Raw genomic sequence first — 23,725 nt, 5'->3', positions numbered from 1 at the left:
CTTAAGCCAGGGGCAGCAGAGTGTCACAACCACCTGTTGGAAGACTTTAGCTATGCAGTGGGAGGTGCTGCCTCTGAGCTCATCTGCCTGTGCTAGTAGGCCACGCGGAGAGAGTGCAAACAATGGTGTCCTCCCCGACCTCCATCTCCAGAGAGCATTTCAACTGTCCCCTGCCCCTGCAGGCAATGTCCCCAGATCAGCAAATAAATTTCCCTCACGTATGGTGTAGGTGCTTTTCAAACTGCTGTTTTTTGCTGGGTCTTTGCTGTTTTTTTCTGTGTGAGAGAGACTTCCAAGAGGGGAATCTCAATTTTCTAAAGCACTTTGGGACCTCCAGATGTCAGCCCCATGGGTTTTCCCAGTCCTACATTCTAGGTCTTGTATTTCTAGAGCAGATATCAGAGGCTGGAGTGTATGATATAGAGCATCAACCTCTTGCTCCTCTGAGAGAATTATCTGCCTGGTGCAGTCCCTCCCTATTGTGTTTGTGGGCTAGGGGTGGGCTTTTTTGGTGAGACTGTGTCTCTGCCTCTCTTACCCATCTTGATGTGGTCCTTTAATCTTTTGTTTTGGAGAGTTCACTTAGTTTTCAAAGGGAAATTATCCATATGTAGCTGTAGATTTGGTATGTCTGTGGGAGGATGTGAGTTCAGGATCTTCCTGTGTCACCACCTTGGATCCTCCCAATTCTGCCCCCTCCAATTTAAAGTCCTTCAATAAGAGAACCACAGGCCTATATGGCATCATTGGAAAATTCCTCCCGACAATTGAGAAAAATAATATCAATCTTGGGGCTCCTGGGTGGTTCGGTGGGTTAAAGCCTCTACCTTCTACTCAGGTCATGATCTCAGGGTCCTGGGATCGAGCCCCGCATCGGGCTCTCTGCTCAAGCGGGGAGCCTACTTCCTCCTCTCTCTCTCTCTCTGCCTGCCTCTCTGCCTACTTGTGATCTCTGTCTGTCAAATAAATAAATAAATAAATCTTTATTTACACAAACACTTTCATGTAATAGAAACATAGGGAACACTCCCCATCTTGCATTAAGAGATTAACATCAACTTAATATTAAATCCTGATAAGGATATTACAAAAAAGGAAAATTATAGACCAATATTTCTTATGAAGTCAGATGGAAAAATCCTTAAAAATAATCAACCAATCAAACCCAGCAATATTTGAAAATTATACTACATCATGAGAAATTGAAGTTTATTCCAGAAGCGCAAGGTTGGTTTAGCATTCAAAAATGGAGCAATGCAATTCATTACATTAACAAAATAGATAATCTTAATGAATAAAGAAAAACATTTGACACCTCTTTATGTTTAAAAAAAAAAAAAAACTCCATGAACTAGGAATAGAAAGGAACTTCCTTACAGGCACCTGCGTGGCTCAGTTGGTTAGGTCTGCCTTTGGGGTCTGGTCATGATCTCAGGGTGGTCCTGGGATTGAGCCCCACATCGGGCTCCCTGCTCAGCAGGGAGCCGGCTTCTCCCTCTCCCCTCCTCTCTCTCCTCATGGTCTCTCTCTCAAATAAATAAAATCTTTTTTTTTTTTCAAAAGGGAACTTCCTTAATCTGATAAAGAATATCTACAAAAACAAACAAAAAAACAACAAACAAAACAAAAAAGCACTTAAGAGTGAAATTTTGAATGTCTTTTCCCTCCCTGAGTTTTGGAGTTGACAAGAATGCCTGTTCCCCATTTCTATTTAACACTGTAACAAAAATCCTAGTTAGTGCAATAAGGTAAGAAAAAGAAGTAAAAGGTATAAACATTAGAAAAGATGAGGTATAAGAGCCATTATTTGCAGATGACATGACTATGTACCTAAAAAATTTAGATTAATGAAATTATTAGATTTAATTAGTGCATCTACCAAGTTGCTAGATATAATTTCAATATACAAAAATCAAGTGTACTTTTCTATGTTCATTATAAACAATTAGGAAATTAGATGAAAATATCATTTATAATAGCCATATGAATTGAACACTTAGGAGTAAAGCTAATGAAAGAGGTGCAAGACATCGACCCTAAAATGTACAAGGCACTGAAATTAGTGACAACTTAAATAAATGAGGGCATATACCTTGTTAATGGATTGTAATATTCAATATTGTTAAGATGTCAATTCTCCCCAAGTTGACCTAGAGATTTCATGTACTCTCAATCAAAATCCCAGCAGGACTTTCTGTGAAAATTGAAAGCTGATTTCAGAACTTCTAGGAAATGCAAAGGACTTAGAATATAGAATAGTCCATCAAGACAATCTTGAGGAAAAAGAATAAAGTTGCAACACTCATAATACTGGAGAGAAAGATTTACAATAAAGTTCCTTATGAAGACAGAGTTGCATTGACTCAGGACAAGATAAATCGGCTAATGGAAGAGAATAAAGAACACAGAATACAGAAAGAGACCAGCACATATGGTCGCCTAATTTCTAACAAAGGTGCCACTGTAATTTAGGGGCAAAGGATGATGCTTTACATGGAAAAAGATGAACTTGAACTTTCATCTCGCATCATATACAAACATTACTTCCACATGGATTATAGAGCTAAATGAGAAAGGTAAAACAAACTTCTCGAATAAAATTTGGGAGAATTTTCAGGCAAAGAATTCTTAATCAGGACACAAAAAATTACTAACCATAAATTTAAAAACTAAATAAGCTAGGACTTATTAAAAATAAGAACTTCTATACTTCTGTTCATTTAAAATGCATGATTTTTATTTTTATTTTTATTTTTTTTAGAGAGAGTGCCTGAGTCGGCACAAGCAGGGAGCAAAGGGAATCCAAAGCAGGTTCCATGCCCATCTTGGAGCCCAATGCAGAGCTCAATCTTTCAACCCCAATACTGACCCAAAATCAAGAGTTGGATGCTTAATCGACTGAGCCATCCAGATGCCCCTGAAATATTCTGTATCTTGATCTGAGTGTGGATTATGCAGTTATTATACATACATATTCATTGAGCTGAACACTTAAGAGTTGATGTTTATAGGAAATGATGCTGGATCAACTGTCTACCCATACGGAATAAAATTAGCCTGGTTTTGGGGCGCCTGGGTGGCTCAGTGGGTTAAAGCCTCTGCCTTCGGCTCGGGTCGTATCCCGGGGTCCTAGGATCGAGCCCCACATCGGGCTCTCTGCTCAGCAGGGAGCCTGCTTCCCTCTCTCTCTCTGCCTGCCTCTCTGCCTACTTGTGATCTCTGTCTGTCAAATAAATAAAATCTTAAAAAAAAATTAGCCTGGTTTCCTACCTCTCTTTCCTGAATTTATGGAAGATATTTATAACAAATTAGAATCATCCTAAAGTTCCAACAATGAGGGAATATTTAAAGTATATAAGAGGGACGCCTAGATGGCTCAGTTGGTTAAACTCAAGACTTGATTTCAGCTTAGGTTATGATCTCAGGGTTGTGAGATCAAGCCCCGCATAGTGCTCTGTGCTGGGCATGGAGACAGCTTAAGATTCTCTCCCTCCCTCTCCCTCTGTCCCCTGTCCCCATGCTCGCTCTCTCTCTCTCTCTTAAAAAATAAATAAATAAGAAATAAAGTATATATGACATATCCTTAAGTTAGGAATATGATGTGGCATTAAAAGTGTTTGCTACAGCATGGAAAACACCTATTACACTGGGTAAAAAAGGCAGACCACAAAAAATCTGTATAAAGAATTATCAAAACTATGTAGCAATATGTACAGTCTGGAAGGAAGTGACACCAAAGTGTTGGTAGTGGTTATTTGTCTTGGGGTGACAAAATAATGGGAAGAATTTTTCTTATTTGCACTTTTCTGTAGCAAGCAAAATTTCAAGACTTCAATAATGGCAAAATAAACTTTTAACAACTATCCTTCCAAAATCAAAAGTCTGCTCTTCACGTTTCTTTGTCAACTGCTGTCCTGCTTTATTAATCCTTCAAGCTTTTCTGCTTTCTGCTCTCATCACAAAATGTGTTCACTACTTCCTGCACCCGGCTACACTGTGGCTTCTCAGCTGCCACCTCCTCATCTTGTCCCACCCAAACTCCCGATTAAGACAGAAGGCCTTTGGTCTGGATACTCTCGGTTGTCCAGTTATTAAAGAATGCCCAAGGAAGAGAGGCTGTGAACTCTCCCAGGTTGCCCAACAAAAGAGACATCTGTAATAGAGTTTAGGTTTTGTTCACAGGCAAATGCAAATTTTCATGCACCTCGTGGGTAAGCATTTGTTCTCCAGTGGTGGTGAGAAATGTTTTCTTTCTAGAAGGGGCCCTTACAGCCCCAAGGGAAAATCTCTCCCTCCACTTCATAGGATCACAGAGCTGCAGTCATGTCACAGCAGATATGCAGGGATGGGAGAAGTTATGGCCACTTACAATGAAGATTCTCAGACTCTGCTCAGACTCATTGGAGCACATCTCTGGAAGGAGGGGCCTGGGCTTTGCCTCTTGATGTCTGTCAGGTGATTCCCCCACCCCCTTCATTTTTTTAAACATCATTTGGTACATAGATATGTATTTTAATAAAGTACAATTATAAAATGTACATATATGAACCTATCACCCAGCCCAAAGCTGGATCATTAACATAATTTATCTGTATGATTCTCTCTTATGCCTTCCTCTTGCCTCCCTATGAGAAGTAACACTACATTTTGTGTTTTCCATTCTACTAAAATATTTAAAAAATACAGTTTTTGTCTCCTTGGCATCTATGCTTGCTTTTTTTTTTTTTTTTTAAGATTTTGGCCTCAAGAGAAAGAACTTTATTTTTTTCATGAATTTTTTTATTGAGATAAAGTATATACAATTTTTCTCTTTTTACCAATTCTAAAGTATACAATTCAATGGCATTGATTACATTTATAATGTTGTGTAACCAACACCACTATTTCCAAAACTTTTTCATCACTGCAAACAGAAACTCTGTACCCATTAAGCAATAATACCCTATTCTCCCCTCCCCCAATCCTTGGTAACCTCTCATCTGCTTTGTGTCTGTAAATTTGCCTCTCTTAGATATTTCACATAAGTGGAATCATACAATTTTTGTCTTTTCGTGTCTGGTCTCTTTCAGTGAGCATATTTTCCAAGTTTGTTCATGTTGTAGCATGTGTCAAAAATTACACTTTATCAGGGTGCCTGGGTGGCTCTGTGGGTTAAAGCCTCTGCCTTTGACTCAGGTCATGATCCCAGGGTCCTGGGATCGAGCCCCACATCGGGCTCTCTGCTCAGCGGGGAGCCTGCTTCCCTCTCTCTCTCTGCCTGCCTCTCTGCCTGCTTGTGATCTCCGTCTGTCAAAAACAACAACAACAACAACAACAAAAAAACCCACTACACTTTATCGGGACGCCTGGGTGGCTCAGCGGGTTAAAGCCTTTGCCTTTGGCTCAGGTCATGATCCCAGGTTCCTGGGATCGAGTCCCGCGTGGGGCTCCTTGCTCAGCCGGGACCCTGCTTCTCTCTCTGCCTCTGCCTGCTTGTGCTTTCTCTCTCTCTCTCTGACAAATAAATACATAAAATCTTAAAAAAGTTACACTTTATCTATTCATCTATTGAAGGGCATTTGGATTGCTTCTACCTTTGGGCTATTGTGAGTAATGCTGCAATGAGCATTGGTGTACAAGTAGCTGTTAGAGTCCCTATTTTCAATTAGTTTGGGTATATACCTGGAAGTGGAATTGCCGGGTCAATGTTTAGCTTTCTGAGGAACCATGATACTGTCTTCTACAGAGACTACACCATTCTACATTCCTTCCAGCAATTCTCCAAACTCTCGCCAACACCTGTTTTATATACACATTTTATGTAATTTTAATTTTAAAATTTTAAAGCAAACTCTACACCCAACATGGGGCTCAAACCCACAACAATTGAGATCAAGAGCCACACGCTCCACAGAATGAGCCAGCCAGTGCCCCTTATGTGTGTGTGTGTGTGTGTGTGTGTGTGTGTTTAGTTATAGCGTCCTAGCAGGTGTGAGGCGGCATCCAGTGGTTTTGGGCTTGCATTTCCCTCCTGACTTTTCCAGTGACGTTGAACACCTTTTCACGTGCTTACTGGCCATTTGTATATCTTCTTTGAGAAAATGTCTATTCAAATCATTTGCCTGTGTTTTAATTAGATTGTTTATTGTTGTTGTAGGAATTCTTTATATATTCTGGATATTGTTATCAGAGTTATGATTTATAGATATTTTCTCCCATTCACAGATTGTCTTTTCACTTTCTTGATATTGTCTTTTTTTTTTTTTAAAGATTTTATTCATCCACTTGACAGACAGAGATCACAAGTAGGCAGAGAGGCAGAGAGAGAGAGGAGGAAGCAGGCTCCCCGCTGAGCAGAGAGCCTGATGCGGGGCTCGATCCCAGGACCCTGGGATCATGACCTGAGCCGAAGGCAGAGGCTTTAACCCACTGAGCCACCCAGGTGCCCCTTGATATTGTCTTTTGATGCACAGAAATTTTAAATTTTGATGGAGCCCAATTTATCTATTTTGGTTGTTGTTGTTACTTGTGATTTTGGTGTTATACAGAAGAATCCATTTCCAAGTATGTTTGGGTTTGAACTCTAAAGTGGTATCATTTTTTAAAAAGATTTTATTTATTTATTTGACAGAGAGATAGCACAAGTAAGCGGAGCAGCAGGCAGAGGAAGAGAGAGAAGCAGGCTCTCTGCTGAGCAGGGAGCCTGATGCTGGGCTCAATCCCAGGGCCCTGAAATTATGACCTGAGCTGAAGGCAGCCCCTTAACCAACTGAGCCACCCAGGCACCCTGGTATTTTTAAAAAATATTTTATTTACTCATCGGAGAGACAGAGCATGCCAGAGAGCACAAGCCATGGGGAGGACCAGAGGGAGAAGGAAAAGGAGGTTCCCTGCTGAGCAGGGAGCTTGATCCCAGGACCCCGGGATTATGACTTGAGCTGAAGGCAGACACTTAACTGACTGAGCCACCCAGGCGCCCCAAAGTGATATCATTCTTACTACAACCTCCTGAAACTTGCCATTTTCTTTCCAAATTATGATTATCCACATTCTTTCACAGTTCATTCATTCTCTTAGTTGTATAATACAGATGGTCCCTGACTGAGGAGAGTTTAACTCGTGAGTTTTTTTCCTCCTTTTAAAAAAATCTTTTTTACTTTATATTTAATTTATATTTAATTTTTTAATTAAAGTATAGTTGACATACAACATTATATTAGTTTCAAGTATATAACATAATGATTCAACATTTATATACATTATAAAATGCTCATCATGATAAGTGTAGGTACCATCTGTCCAACACAAAGCTACTCCAGTATTATTGTGTATATTCCCTCTGCTGTACATACATCCTACGACTTATTAATTTTATAACTGGAAGTTTGTACCTCTTAATCCCATCACCTATTTCACCCATCTCCTCGCCCCTGACTTCTGATTTTTTGACTTTATGATGGTGTGAAAGCAATACACATTCAGTGGAAACTGTGCTCTGAATTTTGATCTTTTTCCAGGCTAGTGACATGCGGGATGACATTCTCTTGTGATGATGGCAGCTACAGGTGGCCACAGCTCCCAGTCAGTGACATGATCATGATGGTAAAAAAAATCAATGCACTCAACCACCATTCTTTACCCACATAACCATTTTATTTTTAATTTTGAGTACAGTATTCAATAAATTACATGAGACACTCAGCACTTCATTATAAAATAGACTTCGTATGAGATGATTTTGCCCAACTGTAGGCTAATGTAATTGTTCTGGGCACATTTACGGTAGGCCAGGGTAAGCTATGACGTTTGGCAGGAGAAGCGTATTAAATGAATTTTTGACTTACAATATTTTCATCTTCAGCTGGTTTATCAGGACGCAGCCACATTATAAGCTGAGGAAGATCTGTATTCCATTATACAAATACACCATGTTATTTGGCCATTCCCCTATTAAAAAAATTTTTTTTGAGTGTAGTTGACACACAATGTTACATTAGTTTCAGGTGCACAACACAGCGATTCAACATCTCTACATGCCACGCTGTGCTCACGGCGAGTGTAGCTACCATCTGTCCCCATACGATGCTCGTACAGTATCCCTGACTTCATTCCTTATGCCGTGCCTTTTATTTCCATGACTTATTGTCTCTTACCAGAAATTGTATCTCCTTCTCCTCTTCACCCATTTTGCCCTCCCCCCTCAGATAAGTAAATAAATCTTATAAAAAATAATTACAGGATTATAATAACAGGAGAAACACTGCCATGTAGCATGGTTTGTGCCAGCCTACACTAGAGCTTTAATCATTTTCTGTGATTTCTTGCAGAGAGCTATCAGAGAAGGCACAATAAATACATTTTACTGATTTCAGCGTTGGAGAAATTTTATGCAATAGGGAGATGTCAACACTGGTGGGGGAAATGATTGTGAAAAGGAAATGTTTTCTTTAGAGCCCTGTCTCAGCCAGGTTGCAGGAGTGTCTATAATGGGTTTAAAATAACTCACAGAAGGGCTTTGTTTCTCAGCACTGAAAATGCTCCAAAACAAAGAGACACAGATTGACGCTTCCTCCCCGCAGTCCTGCACACAGTGGCTGATTTTGGGAAACCCTTTGGCAGCCACATGGGGTCAGAGTGTGGCCAGGCTTCTTTGGGGTTTGTTAAAAAACTGGGGAAACTCAAGTGTGAAGCAAGAGCTCCACTCTGAACCGGGATGTTGTTTGTGGCTCTGTTAACAAGGTCAAAGTTGTGTAGACACAGGAATTACAACATCGAGAAGGGGTGGAGTGAGATACTGGGGGCATAAAAGCATCGGCAGGGGCCCCCACAGCACTGCTCTGCCAGAGGCAGGACAAACCGAGGATGAGGTGAGTCCGCAGCTCTGCCACTCCCCCCACTTTCTCTAGCTGACTGCTTCCTTCTCTGTGTACAGCCTTTACCTCCAGGACAGTCCAGGTATAGGAGAAACCAAAGGGGAGATGCAAAACAGACCCAAAGAAATAGGGCAGATGCGTTAAATTAGAGCAACTTAAGAGGCTTCGTGTGTTCAATCTTCTGCTTTTCTGCATCCGTGAGAACGCGACTTACTCTAATGGATAGCTCTTTCCTCGAGGTTACAAAGTTTTCACCTTTGCAGGGGATGCCTGCCAGCAGTTCCCATCGTAGGCTTTCTGGCAATTTAAATATATTTATTAGCAGATTTTCTCATTTTTTAAAAATGTATAGGACCAAAGGTAACACATTTAAATGACCCAATGAAGGCACTGAGATTTTATCAAAATAACAGAAGAATTTTTTTTTCGAAATGTTGAAGACACACGACTACAAACTTCACATAGCCAAGCGTTCTCCATAGAGCTGGCTTCGGTCAGCAAGATGGGGAACTGGTGAGTGCGGCCCGGGGCACTGGGGCCCACAGTCCGGCTCTCAGGAAGCCAGTTATCTGCCGGGAACCCTTTTTGGCATTTTGAGGTTTCCTGAAGGGAAATTATCATTAGTAGGAAAACCATGCAAGTGTTTTAAATTTTGTATATTTAAAACATCTTGGAAATGGAAAATTTTTAAAAGTAAAGAGAATAGCATAAGAAAACCATTTTCCATCTTCCGGTTATCCATATTTTATTAGCAGCACCCTGTGGCCCAGGACCTCAGGGGTGCAGTGAGGGAGGCTTCTTTTTGCGGGGGAGTTCACGTGTTACTGGCAATTCAACGTTTCCTAAATGCCGCCAGAAACCGAGGCCCACAGATCTCCATGCCTTCCTACCTTGGCGGTCCCTCTCGGAAGCCCATGCAGGATTCCCGGCGGGGTAGAGCACGCTGGAACCCGGGCATACTGTGCAGCTGCCCGAGTGTGTGTGGATGGGGGTGGCGGCCGCTTCTTGGTGCCAGCACTTCCGTACAGCTGCTTCTCCGGCAGCCCAGCGGGAGGGGTGTGGGTATCCGGGGGTGCGGGTGTGAGGCTGGGAGACCAGGTGCTCACTCCTTGTCTTCTCTCGGCAGAGCCCTGGGAGCGGTCATTGCCCTCCTGCTCTGCGGGCAGCTTTGCGCAGCGGACACTGGCAGTGAGGCCACAGACCACGCAGGTAGGTGTTTGGGTTCGGGTGGGAGCCTCACGTCTCAGCACTGCCGTGCCTCCTTGCGACCCTGTCGGATCTGCACCCTCTCTTCGGGAAGAGCCAGTTCCTCCGTCTCGTCCTGATGTCTGGTGTTTCAGTCCAGTGGAGAACTCTGGGGAGCCGGGATAGAGGGGGGAAGGCCTTCCCTTTGGCTTCCATTTGAGCTGGAGGGTGGCTGATGTGCACAGCAGCCTTTCTCAACGGACTTCTCGGTCCCTGGGATTGGTTTCCGAGTCTCGCCCTCCTCCTCCAATGACTTTCTCTTTGCAGAGGTCAGTGTCCCAAAGCCCCCGGAGATTGAAAATGGCTACGTGGAGCACTTGGTTCGCTACCAGTGTAAGCCCCTCTACAGACTGCGCACTGAAGGAGACGGTAAGACTTGGACAAGTGTCCTCGCACCCTCCTCTGCCCCGGCCTTTCTGTGATGAGCAGGGCCAGGGGCAGTGGGCCAGAACGCTGACATGTTCTCCTTGGAACCAGAAGAGGTAGATCCTAATAAGGGTTTTGTCACCAGTAACTGTGGCCTCTTGGGAAAATGAACTCAGCCTCGAGTTTGCCCCTTTGTGAAGGGGAGGCGATTCCATGTAGCCTGCCCACCCCAGAGGGACATCTACATCTCCCAAAGGAGATGTGGTCAAAGAAACAAGGGTGGCACCAGTGAAGATGGCAGGTGGCCCTGACCTAGCACTGTGCTCTGCGTGCAAAGTGCTTCACATGTATTTACTCATGGAGTTTTCATGACATCTGCCCCCACCCAGGAAGCCAGTTACTATTCTCATTGTGCTGATGAGGCACAGTGAGGTTGAGTAACTTGCTCAAGATCAGGTGGCCTGGAAGAGGGAGAGGTCAGGATCTGAACCCACTGCTGGTCTGTATGGCATCGCTGCCGCCACACATCTGTCTTGCAGAGCGTCACCGGGCCCCCAGCCCCTGGCTTCTAGCACAGCGCTCCTTCCTTCCTCCTCTTCCCTCCCCTTCCTTCTCCTCTTTTTCTAATTCTCTTTAAACACCTTCCCTCCTCATGCTCAGTCTAGACTCAATTTCTCTTTTGATTCATTTCTTTCCTTTTGTTTCAGGAGTGTACGCCTTGAACAGTGAGAAGCATTGGACAAACAAGGTCACTGGAGAGAAGCTGCCTGAATGCGAAGCAGGTAGGAAGCCAGGAGCCCTGGGAAGCTGACCGAGGGTGGGTGTTGAGAGTCTCCTGCACGGGCAGGCATCTTGATTGAAAGGTCCCAAAGGTGCATCCTTCCTGACTGGTTTCCTTCAAGCACATGAGAGCCAAGATGCGGGACCGGGGAGAACCACAAGTGGTCAGGCTGATAAGCGAACTTTTAGGTGAGGACACTCCCCAGCAAAGTTCACTAAGGATCTTGCTCATTTGGACCTTCAGGATATTGGCTGAATCCACTGTCTACCCTGGCCTCTAGGGTCAGGAGGCCCTCTATGTTCACATGGGCTGTTCAGGTTGCCCAGAGTCAAGTGTAAATCAGGAAGAACGAGTTGTGGGAGGACCAACACAAGCCAAATCCACAGAAGGGGTTAGGACTTTTGTTTCCTGTTATTAGGAAGAGATGTTGCTCTTTCCATGTCCCTCCTGGGACCAGAGGATTCTGCCTGCCCTCTTCTGCTACTACTAACTACACTAAGTTCTAGTGGAGAACTACTAACCTGTCTTGTATTAGCTGCAATATCGAAAATCTGAGCTCCAGCCAGTGCTGTAACACATCACTCTTTATGCAGAGGATGAATCATTATAGCTTCTCATCCTTACAACGAATTTCAGGGAGTTGCGGACGTGTCTTTTTGTGATAAATGATTTAAATATACATACAGTTCATCAGCCAGCATTTGAAAATCTCAGCATTCCTTTTTTCTTTTTTTTTTTTTTGTGAGTTAGAAAAACACTTAGTGTCTCAGTGATGTACACAAGAACCACTTTAAACTGTTAACTGTGGAAATGAGAGCAGCAGGTGGTAAAGGCAAGGCATGTTGATATTTCTGTGTAGAAATCAACACGACAGTTTTGACAGCAGCACCTGGCCCCGCCGTCCCCCTCTCTCCCACACCGGGAGACTCACACTCCCGCTCCTGACTTTCTTGCTCTCCCTGACAGTATGCGGGAAGCCCAAGAACCCGGTGGACCAGGTGCAGCGCATCATGGGCGGATCCGTGGATGCCAAAGGCAGCTTTCCCTGGCAGGCCAAGATGGTCTCGCACCATAATCTAACCTCCGGGGCCACGCTGATCAACGAGCAATGGCTGCTGACCACAGCTAAAAATCTCTTCCTGGGCCATACGGATGATGCGAAAGAAAAAGACATCGCCCCTACTTTAACACTCTATGTGGGGAAAAACCAGCTTGTGGAGGTTGAAAAGGTGGTTCTCCACCCTGACTACTCCAAGGTAGATATCGGGCTCATCAAACTCAAGCAGAAGGTGCCCATTGATGACAGGGTAATGCCCATCTGTCTGCCTTCCAAAGATTATGCACAAGTCGGGCGTGTGGGCTATGTGTCTGGCTGGGGGCGAAATTCCAACTTTAAGTATACTGAGCTACTCAAGTACGTCATGCTGCCTGTGGCCGATCAAAATAACTGTGTCCAGCACTACGAAGGCAGCACAGTGCCCGAAAAGAAGTCATCCAAGAGCCCCGTGGGGGTGCAGCCCATACTGAATGAGCACACTTTCTGCGCTGGCATGTCCAAGTTTCAGGAAGACACCTGCTATGGGGATGCGGGCAGCGCCTTTGCTGTGCACGACCAGGATGAGGACACCTGGTATGCGGCCGGAATCCTGAGCTTTGATAAGAGCTGTACTGTGGCCGAGTACGGCGTGTACGTGAAGGTGCCCTCCATTCTGGCCTGGGTTCAGGAAACCATCGCTGGCAACTAATGCTGACTGTTGGCAGCCCTTGCCCAAGGGCAAGAACTTACTCTGGAAGAGGGGAAAGTGGAGGGGAGTGGAGGGGAGAAAACACGGTGTGAAACGGTGCGGAGTCAATCAATAAAGAGCTTTCTTTTGAGTCATTTCTGTGGGTTTTTAGCCCAGGCCCTTCCATTAGTTATCGTGCAGCAACAGCTAAGCAGTGCTATATACGGGGGCGTGGCAGAAACCACCCCAAGCCAACCACAAACCCCTAAGGTGGCACAGAACTGTCCTGTGCTGGGGTCACCCTCAGTGACCACATGCCGACCAGACAGCAGGCCTCAGAAAGGTCACGGTTACCCTTGTTTCAGAGACAAGGAAACAGACTTGGAGAAGGCAAGTGATCTGCTTACGGCTACACGGCCGGTAAGCAGGGGGCCGGTGAGCAGGGCGGCTGAGGTCACCCACCTCAAACCCAGGCCCGTCTGAATCCGAACCTCAGCTCTCTGCCCCGCACTCTCTTGCTTCTGGGCAGTGAGCAAGGGGGAGCGTGCGGGCTGAAGAGGAAGACGCTAGCTCACCGTGGGACAAAGACGAGGGACAAAGATGAGGGTTCTGACCCAGGCGGAATCTTACTATATGTGCTCCCCACACAGCGGCACTTCAGAAAACAAAGTAAGATGCGGTAAAGGCAGGAGTGGTTCTGGACTTGCTGGGTCCAGATCGCAGTGCGGCCGTACATCTGCCAAGGGCCTTCAGTCCCTGCTTTCCTTTCTGATCGGCTCGAACCAGATCATCTCTAATGTCCCTACCAACATTCTGGAACTTGGTAAAGAGGTACAGGGATCTTCCTCAGTAGGGTAGGCTTTCCCAGGGTGGAAGAAACCCAGCCTTTACCAGGAGCCAAATGCAAACCACCTGAGTCTTCCCTTTCACGAAGACAGGCTCTTGCTATTAAGGGTCTCCCAGAAGAATGGTTTCAGAACCCTTGTAAGCAGGAAGCTCTTCTAACTTCTTCCACTCTTCCTGGCTATTTAAGCCCTTAGGACACTGACCTTTCATCACGATAACCTCTTGTCACATGAAAATAGGGCCTCTCTTTCTCACTGGTGTAAAATGCCCCGAGGTCCTTGTTCTCACACCAGGGCCCACCCTGCCCTGCAAAGCTGTCCTCACACGCACATCCGGACATCCCTCAGTATTTTTCAACCCCTTAGAGCTAGTGGACCAGTGGAGATCTTACACCTCTATTCCAAAACCTGTGAAAGAGAGAAGAGCCAGAAGCGGAAACACACTGCACACACATGAACAGAATGCCTCTCACAGTTATGCCTTTTCCTTCTGGTACTATCTTTAGCACTAACTTTTCTTGAAAAAAAAAAAAAAAAAAAAATCTTTTTTTTAAAGAATTATTTGGTTGCATTAAGTGGCTTCTGGCCACTGTTCAGGAGGAAGCCTTTGGCATTTTCTCCATTCACTTGTCTTCACTGGCTTCCTCCCCAGCAGTACCTCCTGCCCTCCTGGGCTAGCCCCTGAGTTTCAGGGACTCTGAATTCCGTGCAGCTCTCTGAACATGCTCTGCTGTCTCCAGCATCGGGTCTTCTTGCTCCTGGCGCCCTCTCCTGAAATGCTCCCCCTCTTCCACACAAGCACCTCCTTCCCTCCGGGAGGGGCAAGCCTCGTCTCCTCTGCGAAGCAGGAGTCGTTTGTATTTAGGGAGCATCGGGCACAGGGCAGGGCACTCAGTATGAACTCAATCGGTACTTGCAGAATGGAAAGCAACTAAGGTAGGAACAAGGACACAAATTGGGACTTCAGAGAAACATTCCCTGAACACCTCGGGAGGAGAGGAGACAGGGTAATTTTACATTGCAAATTGTGAGTTCTTTTTTTTTAAAGATTTATTTATTTATTTGACAGACAGAGATCACAAGTAGGCAGAAAGACAGGCAGAGAGAGAGGAAGAAGCAGGCTCCCTGCTGAGCAGAGAGCCCGATGCAGGGCTCGATCCCAGGACCCTGAGATCATGACCTGAGCTGAAGGCAGAGGCTTTAACCCACCGAGCCACCCAGGCGCCCTGCAAATTGTGTGTTTTTGCTGGTATCTGTGCACTTACTCCACGTCAAATACTGTGTGACTTAGGCTCTGAAAGAAAGTCCAACGAACAGTGAGAGGCAATGAAGACGTTTTATTCTTTCACAGGGGTCTGGAGGGAGGTAGGTCTAGTATTTACTCACAGGCTCAAAACCTCAATAGGGACCCAGAGTTTTATTGTTCTCCGCACATTCACTTTTCATGCTGGTCCTCATGGTCCTAGGATGGCTGCTGCAGTCCCACGGATCAGGAAAACCAGCGCAGGGAGAGGGGGAGAACACAGAGGTGGCGGCGGCTCCCTCCTTTCATCAGCGAAGGACACCAAAGCCCCCAGCAGCCTTCCTTCTGTGCCCTGTCATTGGCCACCTCTTCCTGCAGACGAGGCTTGGAAGGGTAGCAGCTGATGAAGGGGGAACGTACTTGCAGCGACAGTGCTGGCCCGCACAGAACCAGGCTTCTGCTGGCCAGGAGGCCCGCAACTGGCTGATCCTGCCTGGTCCCTGGCCCTCCGGCTCTGCACCTCTTCTCTTGTTCTAGAAAGTCAGGATCCAGAGGCTCTATGAGGTTTTGAGAGAAGCAGTGACTTGCCCAAGTGGTTAGGGAAGGTCATGCTGGGGATGCCAGAAGAGCAAGAATTCTTCATCAAGTTATTAAAAGGGGCAAATACCATAAAGATGTTATTTCTTCTAACAACTCTGGCATCTCTTTCCAGTCTTGAGTCCTTGGAGTGAAATTCTCTGCCCCAGAGAGAGGCAGAACTCTGGCTTCTGGGAGAAACCTGCTCCTACTAACTACAGGTAGTTCATTTTTTTGCTTAGCTCAAACTGGGTGCTGGATGGTAAAGGTTCAAGGTCTCATTTCTTGGGCAATTTTGTAACATAAAAACTAGTAAAATGAGCAAACCAGGATCCTATTTTAAAAGTCTAAGCTAGAAGGTTTCCAAAATAAAACAAATTTGCCCACTATCAGCAGAGAATCACTTATCCAAGAGAAACAGGGATAACGGGGACTGGAGATGGGAGAGCACGCAGTCACGCAGTAAATACCTGAGTGGAGTAATGGGCGAGGGGGAGCCTGTGTGTGTACACTTAGGGTACAAAAGAAGTATTTCTCTTCCTGTGCAAACAGATTTTCTGTTTTCCTTGTGTATCCCATAAACGTAATTAAACACTAGTAGGTAATGTTGAAAAGGATTCTATATTATCTTAAGGAATAAAGAGAAGTACAATATAAACTTAAAAAATCACGCTGGGAAAACGGACCACGGTTGTCTTGACCGCTCAGAGGTTTGCAGCGAGTAGACACTTCAGCATCGCTGCTCATCACGGGACCAGCATGGCCTTCTATTTGGGGGCGGGGGATTTTCTGTCTGAGTCAGACCTCTTCTCCGCTGGGATGCTGAGCACCTTTCTGAAGGACTCCAGGAAGACAGCATAGCCGGATTCAGGTACTGCTTCAACATGTGCCTTTGTCTTCAACTTTGAGTAGTGAATGTGCTAAATGTCTTGATAGAGAAGGTCGTATTTGGGAATATTCTTGGGATCAATAGGACTTTGGACAATAAGTTTCCCCCTCATTGCTCCTCGATAAATTACTTCAATCAAATCTATGAAGTCCTGCTTGGTTTTGAAACTTCCCACAAACTTAGTGTGATCTGGAGACCTAGAGAGCACGGGAGAAAAACAAGCTCGCTCAGAACTTCTGGCAATTACTCGTGGCAGACCTTCAGGATAAACAAAATGAATCGTTGCTCTGTTACTTTCTTCTCATCGGGGACACTTAAGACATGAAGCCTGACATTGATTCCTGTTTGCAGTTACGGGGCCCATGTGATACAGGACTAAAACCAGTGCCATCAGCCACTGGGGTGGCATGTGAGCCCTATCACGTGAAGAGCCTCCGCTTCAAAATCTCTTTTAATCACTTCTTAGCTCCTTCTCCAGTAGAACTCCCTGGACGCTGGCCTGGGCATAGTTTGTGGCTGCTGCTGTCAGCTTCACCATGGAAAGCCCATTAACTGGTCATCGTCTTGGAGTTCCCCTCATGGCTACTTTTGAATGGTGAGTATGAAATCTTTATTTATTTATTTATTTATTTTTACTAGTTCAAACTTCAAGTATGTTGTTAATTGTAGAAATTTTTTAGAAAAAAAAAAAAAAATTACTAGTGAGGCCAGAGGCTGCATTTCAGTACATCCTTCCAATGTGTGTGTGTGCGCGCGCGTGTGCACAGATGCATTTCTTTTTCAAAATCATGGCAATTATATCATGCAAACTATCTTGTAATGTGCTTTCCCAACTAACATATAACCTATTTCTTTCAAAGTCATTAAACTTACATCCACAACATTATATGAAACTAATATCCAGTGTCCCTCTGTGGACATTTATGTTCTTTTTTTATTTTTATAAAGATTTTTATTTATTTATTTGACAGACAGAGATCACAAGTAGGCAGAGAGGCAGGCAGAGAGAGAGATGGAGAAGCAGGCTCCCTGGCGAGCAGAGAGCCCGATGTGGGGCTCGATCCCAGCACCCTGGGATCACAACCCGAGCTGAAGGCAGAGGCTTTGATCCACTGAGCCACCCAGGCGCCCCGACATCTACGTTCTTTCTATGTATTTTGTTTTCTAAATAATAGTGGGATGAATATCCACACAGCCAATTTTGCCCACTTTCATGATTATTTTTCCTTCAGAGAAATTCCTGGAAATACAATTGCTGGTTTTTTTATTCTTTTTTTTTGGGAGAAAGTGCATGAGTTGGGGGCAGGGAGGGAAAGGGTCTCAGGCAGACTCTGGGCTCCCCGCCTGACACAGGGCTCGATCCCATGATGCCGAGACCATCAACTGGGCTGAAATCAAGAGTCTGGCCCCAAATTTTACAGACTTTTAAGATGGGAAATAGTGTCATAAATCACCCTTGAAAAAGACTGCACCAAAATAATACTTAACTGTATCCTAGGAGAATAAACAGCTTTAAAATACTTAAAACAAGTAATATTTAACATACGCTCAGAGAGAGAATGGCAAAACAGGAACATAGATCTAGAAAAGCAAACACCTCACCCACAGCAGGAAATGATAACAACCACAGACGGGCTGAAAATACATGCTAAGTATTAGGACACTGACTGGATGCAGTGGAAGGTGTTAAAGATTTCATAGTGCTTATTCTTGACAGAATTGGTTGAAGAATGTTTTCGAAACCTTTTGAGTGGCAGAAGACGGGACAGTTGGGCAGAGAAGCATGTCTTAGTCTGCTGGAACATTTCTTTCCAAATGTAGCCAACCAGTCTCAGATGTTTAAATACAACGGCTTATTTTGTTTTAAATGAAATTCCTGGGAAACTTTTAAAAAAGCTGTTCTGCATTTTCTACACTGAAGGATGGTTAGTGCTTCCCAAATCGTACAATTCTTTCATGCTTCAGCAAGAGGTTAAAATCTGCCAGTCACACTGGAAACACTCTTTTTTGCACCCGCGCTTCACATAGCAAATGAGTGGCCCAGCTGAGGAAACAGCAGCAGCTCAGGCAGGCAGGTGAGTTACGGCAACTACTTGGGTAAAAGCAACTCCCACCACTATAGTAACTGCAAGTCAATCAGACTTACCCATAATCCACTTTCATATGTTGCCCATTGAAGAAAAACACAGTAGATGGAATATAACTGATGTCAAAATAGTGCGTGTAAACGGGAGTTTGGTCCACATCTACCAGATAAATAGCAGCCATTTTACTCAGGTCAGAAGAAGTTTTAGAAAGCTGCAAAGAGAGAGAGACATATACGTCATAATACGAGAGGCAATTAAGGTTTCTTCTGTGAAAACTTCTTACTCGAATATTCTGTTTGAACGAAATTCCTGAGGCGAGAATCTCTCCTGAGTTCCACAGCAGACACAGTATAACCTTATCATTCAGTCTGAGTTACCTTTGGTAGACTTGTGAGAGGGCCCTGGGTAAAATGAACTCATCCCCCCCTTTTTTTTAAGAAAAAATCTGTTTTTGGTTGTAAAAAGTTTTTATAAACTTTTGGTGAATTTATAAAATCCACGTTCACTTAAACAAAAACAACTCAGAACTATGTACTGTACATTGAAATTCCCTCAAATCTCTTCCCTTCCAATCCCCCCATGAATGATAATTGTAATAAAATAGTGAAGACTTGCATGGCTGTTATTATGTGCTAAGTGTCCGAAGTGCTTTACACTTGTTAACTCACTTAATCCGTGCAACATTCCTATGAGGTTTTTATAGTCTCCATTTCTTAGATGAAGAAACTGAGGTAACCTGCCTCTAGTCCCATAGCTAGTAAGCAGTACAGCTGGGACTTGAACTCGGGCAGCCTGGCTCAGTGATATTCTGTCCCCTCTACAGCTGAGGGTATAATCCTCTGGCCCCTTTCCCCCTCATGTTAACACATTATTTTTGTTAACACACCCATGTTAACACACTCATTTTTAATCACAATACTAAATATCCTTATACGGGATTCACACTGTGGGTGGCAGCAACAGAGATGCTGGGAAGAGATCTCAGTTCTGCGGTAAGTCTCTCTCCATAATAAACACAGACAGGAATAAACCTATTCTGTCTCATAACCCCCTCTCTCCTCATCAGAGTATGTAGATGTGTTATGAAACAAGAGATCATCAGACACACACTGGAGGCAACACACTAGGAAAGCTTATCTGCAGGCAGAGAGAACGAAGTTCAAACCCCAGCTCTTCAGGTGGAGCACTTACCCCCCACCAGGGGAGCAGTAATTTTCCCACTGTTGTGGGGACCGAGTAAAATAATGTTCACAGGTGCTTGTTAATAGTGTTTCTGGTTCTCCACTGCCTTGTTGGTGAAACTGAACTTGGATGGCTGGTGTTGCAGAAGGACATCTAGGACAGACTCAGCATAGTTAGAGCTTTGTGGGCTCAGCTCAGGCCAGTGAAAGCGTGCCAACAAGTGAAAAGTTGTGTCCCTGGGCCTGGCTGCTCCCTTCCATGTACTTTATAGATATTGAAGTGAGAATACATAGATTTTTAATAAAAGCCATTTATTTAAAAAATTCACTTACTATATCATCTAGCTGCAGACAGACAGGATCCTCGTCTCTCCCAAACCTGAGGACCAACACCTTCTCTGCGGTACTTTGTATTGCTTGGTCTACTTCTTTTTTGCTCGTTAGCTTGGGCAATAGGAAGCTCATGTTGAGAAATCCTAATAGTAATCTTCACTGTCAGTCCTGAAATACAGTTGCAATATTTAAAGACCGATTAAGTGCACATGTCCTAATTTTTTAAAAAAAACTTTATTTTTGGAGTAGGTTATATGTATATTTTATTCCCAGAGGAAAAAATGGTTTCATACAACACAGTATCAAAAAAGTAAAAGGAAAACACCAAACGCACAAACTGGTGGCAAGTCCATCAGCTTAAAAAGAAACAATGTAGAAATGTACGCTGTGAAAAATCTCCCTCCCGCTGTCTGCCCTTGACTGGCCCCATTCCTACTAGCCTATCTTTCCCCACACACCACATAGCTACTTTCATTAGGTTCTCATGTATCTTCCAGTTTTGTTATGCATTTACAGGAAAATACAAATATGCATTCCTCTGTTTTTTCCCTCTTTTACCTCAAGAATAGCCTATTCTATCTGCCAGCGTGCCAGCAGGAAAAAGATGGCATTCTCAAATTTGGTCATTTAAAGAGGTTTTCATGAAGGCAGTGTATAGGAAAATAACAGAGTACAGTGCTGTACTTCGGCTGGTAGTGCAGGGTGCTGTTCCTACCCCTAGGCCTGAAGGGGCCACGGGAGGGAGAAGTGTGTGGTGGGGATCATGGGGTGCAGAAGGTCCTTGTATAGGAGGTCAGCCTGCAGTGAAGGGATGCAGCCACTCTTCTCCCTCCCTCTGATCTCCTGCTAATGTGCCCACTGGCTGACTCAAACTGGAACCAGATGGCAGTGGAGATGAAGAAGGCAGCCCAGTCTCCCGATCCCAGTTTAGAGAAAGAGGAAGAGTGCAGCTGGAGTGGCAAATGACAGATGTCCAGCACACATACTTTACCCACTTTTCTGCACTCTGGAGTGTTTCACCTAACATGGGAAGACCTTTCTATATCTCTACACATGTTGTTACAACAACATACTATTTCGTGCATGGACCATACATTTAGAAAAAATTTTTAAACATTTTATTTATTTAGTTGAGAGAGAGCGAGAGCATGAGCACAGGGATGGGGCAGAGGAAGAGGTAGAAGTAGACTCCCCTGCTGAGCAGGGAGCCTGACAAGAGGCTCAATCCCGGGGCACCTGGGTGGCTCAGTGGGTTAAAGCCTCTGCCTTCGGCTCAGGTCATGATCCCAGGGTCCTGGGATCGAGCCCCGCATTGGACTCTCTGCTCAGCGGGGAGACTGCTTCCTCCTCTCTCTCTGCCTGCCTCTCTGCCTACTTGTGATTTCTGTCTGTCAAATAAATTAAAAAAAAAAAAAAAAAAAGAGGCTCAATCCCAGGATCCTGGGAAGATGACCTGAGCCGAAGGCAGACGCTTAACTGAGCCACCCAGGCGCCCCACTATGCATGCACCATACTTTTTAAGTCTTTTATTGATGGGAGTCTTATCGTAAGTCCTGGCTTCAAGATTCTTGGTGCATGCCTTACTAGACGTACCTCACCACATGGCAAACAAATCAATTAAGAAGGGTGTGTGGGGGGCGCCTGGGTGGCTCAGTGGGTTAAGCCACTGCCTTCGGCTCAGGTCATAATCTCAGGGTCCTGGGATCGAGTCCCGCATCGGGCTCTCTCATCAGCAGGGAGCCTGCTTCCCTCTCTCTCTCTCTGCCTGCCTCTCTGCCTACTTGTGATCTCTCTGTCAAATAAATAAATAATCTTTAAAAAAAAAAAAAAAAAAGAAGGGTGTGTGGGACAACCCCACACAAAAAAGGAACAAGTCATAAAACACCGAGATAGAAGGGATCCAATCCAATTCCCTCATTTTATAGACTTGTTTACTTACAGTTTTGATTCTAGCTAAAACAAGGACTAGAATCCAAGTCACCAAATTTCTAGTGCAGTGTTCCCTCTGCTATAATCAGTACCTATTTTTATGGTTAAGAAAGGAACTTTATTTTTGAGTCCATCCATAAGAAACTCCATTGAGAACCTGACATTTTCAATCTGGTCCCAAAGTAGGTTAATGCTATGAAAAGGGAGGATTTCTTTATGTGTGTGTGCATGTGTGTGCGTGTGTGTGTGTGAGAGAGAGAGAGAGAGAGAGAGACAAGTCACATTTTAAGATATTAACTAATAAAATTCATATAGGAAATGAAATTATTCCCATAATAAGTCATTCTTTAAACAGGCAAGTTGATTGCCAGAAGGGACCTCATCAAATGTCAGTAGCAGAACAAATTACTTACGAAGGGGAAAGTCAAAGAAAGGATGGACCTATTCCACAAGAATTCAAATAGCACCCCCACTATGATACTGACAAAGAGAAGGAAGTGAGGGGAAGGCAAAGCTGTTCAGCGGGGTGAGGGGACCGTATAAATGTTGGAAGGAAGAGAGGAAAACTGATGCCACACCTAAGAATATGTTCATAGCAAAGAATACCAACAGAAACTTCACTAAAAGAAGCACAAATGCACAAAAATATTTGAAAAGTTAAGCTTTAATAGTAAACAAAAGCAAATTAGAAGATTATTTGACAAAGCCACTAAGTTGGTAAAGCGAAACAATAATGCAAGAGCGTGAACAGACACACATTTCATGGTGCCCGCTGTAATCCAGAGGAGCAAAACTTTTCTAGGAAGAAAACAATCTGAGGAACACTTCCATCTCGGAAACTTAATTCGACACGTTCACAAAAATTTATGCAGAAAAAAATATTCTCATAATCTTAGTGATGAAAAACTGGAAACACCCTAGATGGCCTAAAATAAAGGGGCTGGAAAAATAAACGATAGTACAGTCCTGCAACATACTATTACACGACCACTGAATATTGTGATACAAATGAAAATGTCAGATACCGAAAAGTTCTCATGGTAAAGAAGTTATAAAACAGTATACGAAGTGTGATTCCACTGCTGTACAAAACCTAATTGTAATACAAATGTATACATCTGCATAGAAAAACAACTGGAAATAAATTTCCCCAAACACCATCAGTGGTTATGCCTGCGAGTGGACAGGTGGATTTTATTTTCATCGGAGAGAGCGTCTTTCTTTTTCCAAAATATTCGACATAAATATACATATATTTAACGAAACCTGTGGCTAGGCTACTCCTGGCCCATAACTGCTACGAAAAACGATACTTACTTTATTTGTACAATCACCTCCCTCTCTTCCACTTCAGGACTGTCCACAACCGTCTTCAAACAAACTGGGACGCCGGCGACACCTTCTCTGCCAGCGTTAACCCACAGCAACCCAGCCACTACTGCTTAGCAACTCTCCGCGTACCGCTCGAGAAAACGGAAACGGAAAAAAAAAAACGCACAGGCGCAGTAGGTAAACTTGCTGTCGCTCCCAAAAGTCCAACAAGCGGAAGTGGTTATTCTAGTCTCGCCCACTTTGCCCGGCTTCGGCCGGAAGCTGTAGAGTCACTTCCGCCCTTACTAAACATGACCGACCTCCTTCCCTCACCCTCCTTCTCCTCTCGCCTCTCAAACTAAT

General features: G+C 44.3%; 2 protein-coding genes across 2 annotated transcripts; one reads left to right on the top strand and one right to left on the bottom strand.

Moving 5' to 3' along the window:
- The first annotated feature begins 8,782 nt into the window (after positions 1–8,782).
- Positions 8,783–13,123, top strand: LOC111152947 (haptoglobin). Its single transcript, XM_022511694.1, has 5 exons — positions 8,783–8,846; positions 9,979–10,061; positions 10,365–10,466; positions 11,171–11,245; positions 12,211–13,123. Exons 1-5 carry the CDS (start codon positions 8,842–8,844, stop codon positions 12,987–12,989), a joined length of 1,044 nt encoding a protein of 347 aa, XP_022367402.1. The 5' UTR covers positions 8,783–8,841; the 3' UTR covers positions 12,990–13,123.
- A 2,007-nt stretch (positions 13,124–15,130) lies between these two features.
- Positions 15,131–23,701, bottom strand: LOC111152914 (thioredoxin like 4B). Its single transcript, XM_022511652.1, has 4 exons — positions 23,369–23,701; positions 20,123–20,290; positions 18,668–18,819; positions 15,131–16,718 (listed from the first exon to the last, which is right to left on the bottom strand). The coding sequence occupies exons 2-4, from the start codon at positions 20,252–20,254 to the stop codon at positions 16,553–16,555; spliced, it is 450 nt and encodes a 149-aa protein (XP_022367360.1). The 5' UTR covers positions 20,255–20,290; positions 23,369–23,701; the 3' UTR covers positions 15,131–16,552.
- Positions 23,702–23,725: the final 24 nt, after the last annotated feature.

Source organism: Enhydra lutris, unplaced genomic scaffold (genome assembly GCF_002288905.1).
Source record: "Enhydra lutris kenyoni isolate GAN:26980312 unplaced genomic scaffold, ASM228890v2 scaffoldscaffold30, whole genome shotgun sequence".
Taxonomy (NCBI): Eukaryota; Metazoa; Chordata; class Mammalia; order Carnivora; family Mustelidae; genus Enhydra; species Enhydra lutris.
This window is presented reverse-complemented; position numbering and strand designations above follow the sequence as displayed.

Excerpts from the sequence above, each read along its gene's own strand:
- LOC111152914 (XM_022511652.1), bottom strand. The coding sequence starts at position 20,254 with ATGAGCTTCCTATTGCCCAAGCTAACGAGCAAAAAAGAAGTAGACCAA. Across the intron at positions 18,820-20,122 it reads GTCTGCAGCTAGATGATATA|CTTTCTAAAACTTCTTCTGA; the intron begins GTAAGTGAATTT and ends CTCTCTTTGCAG. Across the intron at positions 16,719-18,667 it reads CATATGAAAGTGGATTATGG|GTCTCCAGATCACACTAAGT; the intron begins GTAAGTCTGATT and ends CGTGCTCTCTAG.
- LOC111152947 (XM_022511694.1), top strand. Across the intron at positions 10,062-10,364 it reads TGAGGCCACAGACCACGCAG|AGGTCAGTGTCCCAAAGCCC; the intron begins GTAGGTGTTTGG and ends TTCTCTTTGCAG. Across the intron at positions 11,246-12,210 it reads GCTGCCTGAATGCGAAGCAG|TATGCGGGAAGCCCAAGAAC; the intron begins GTAGGAAGCCAG and ends TCTCCCTGACAG.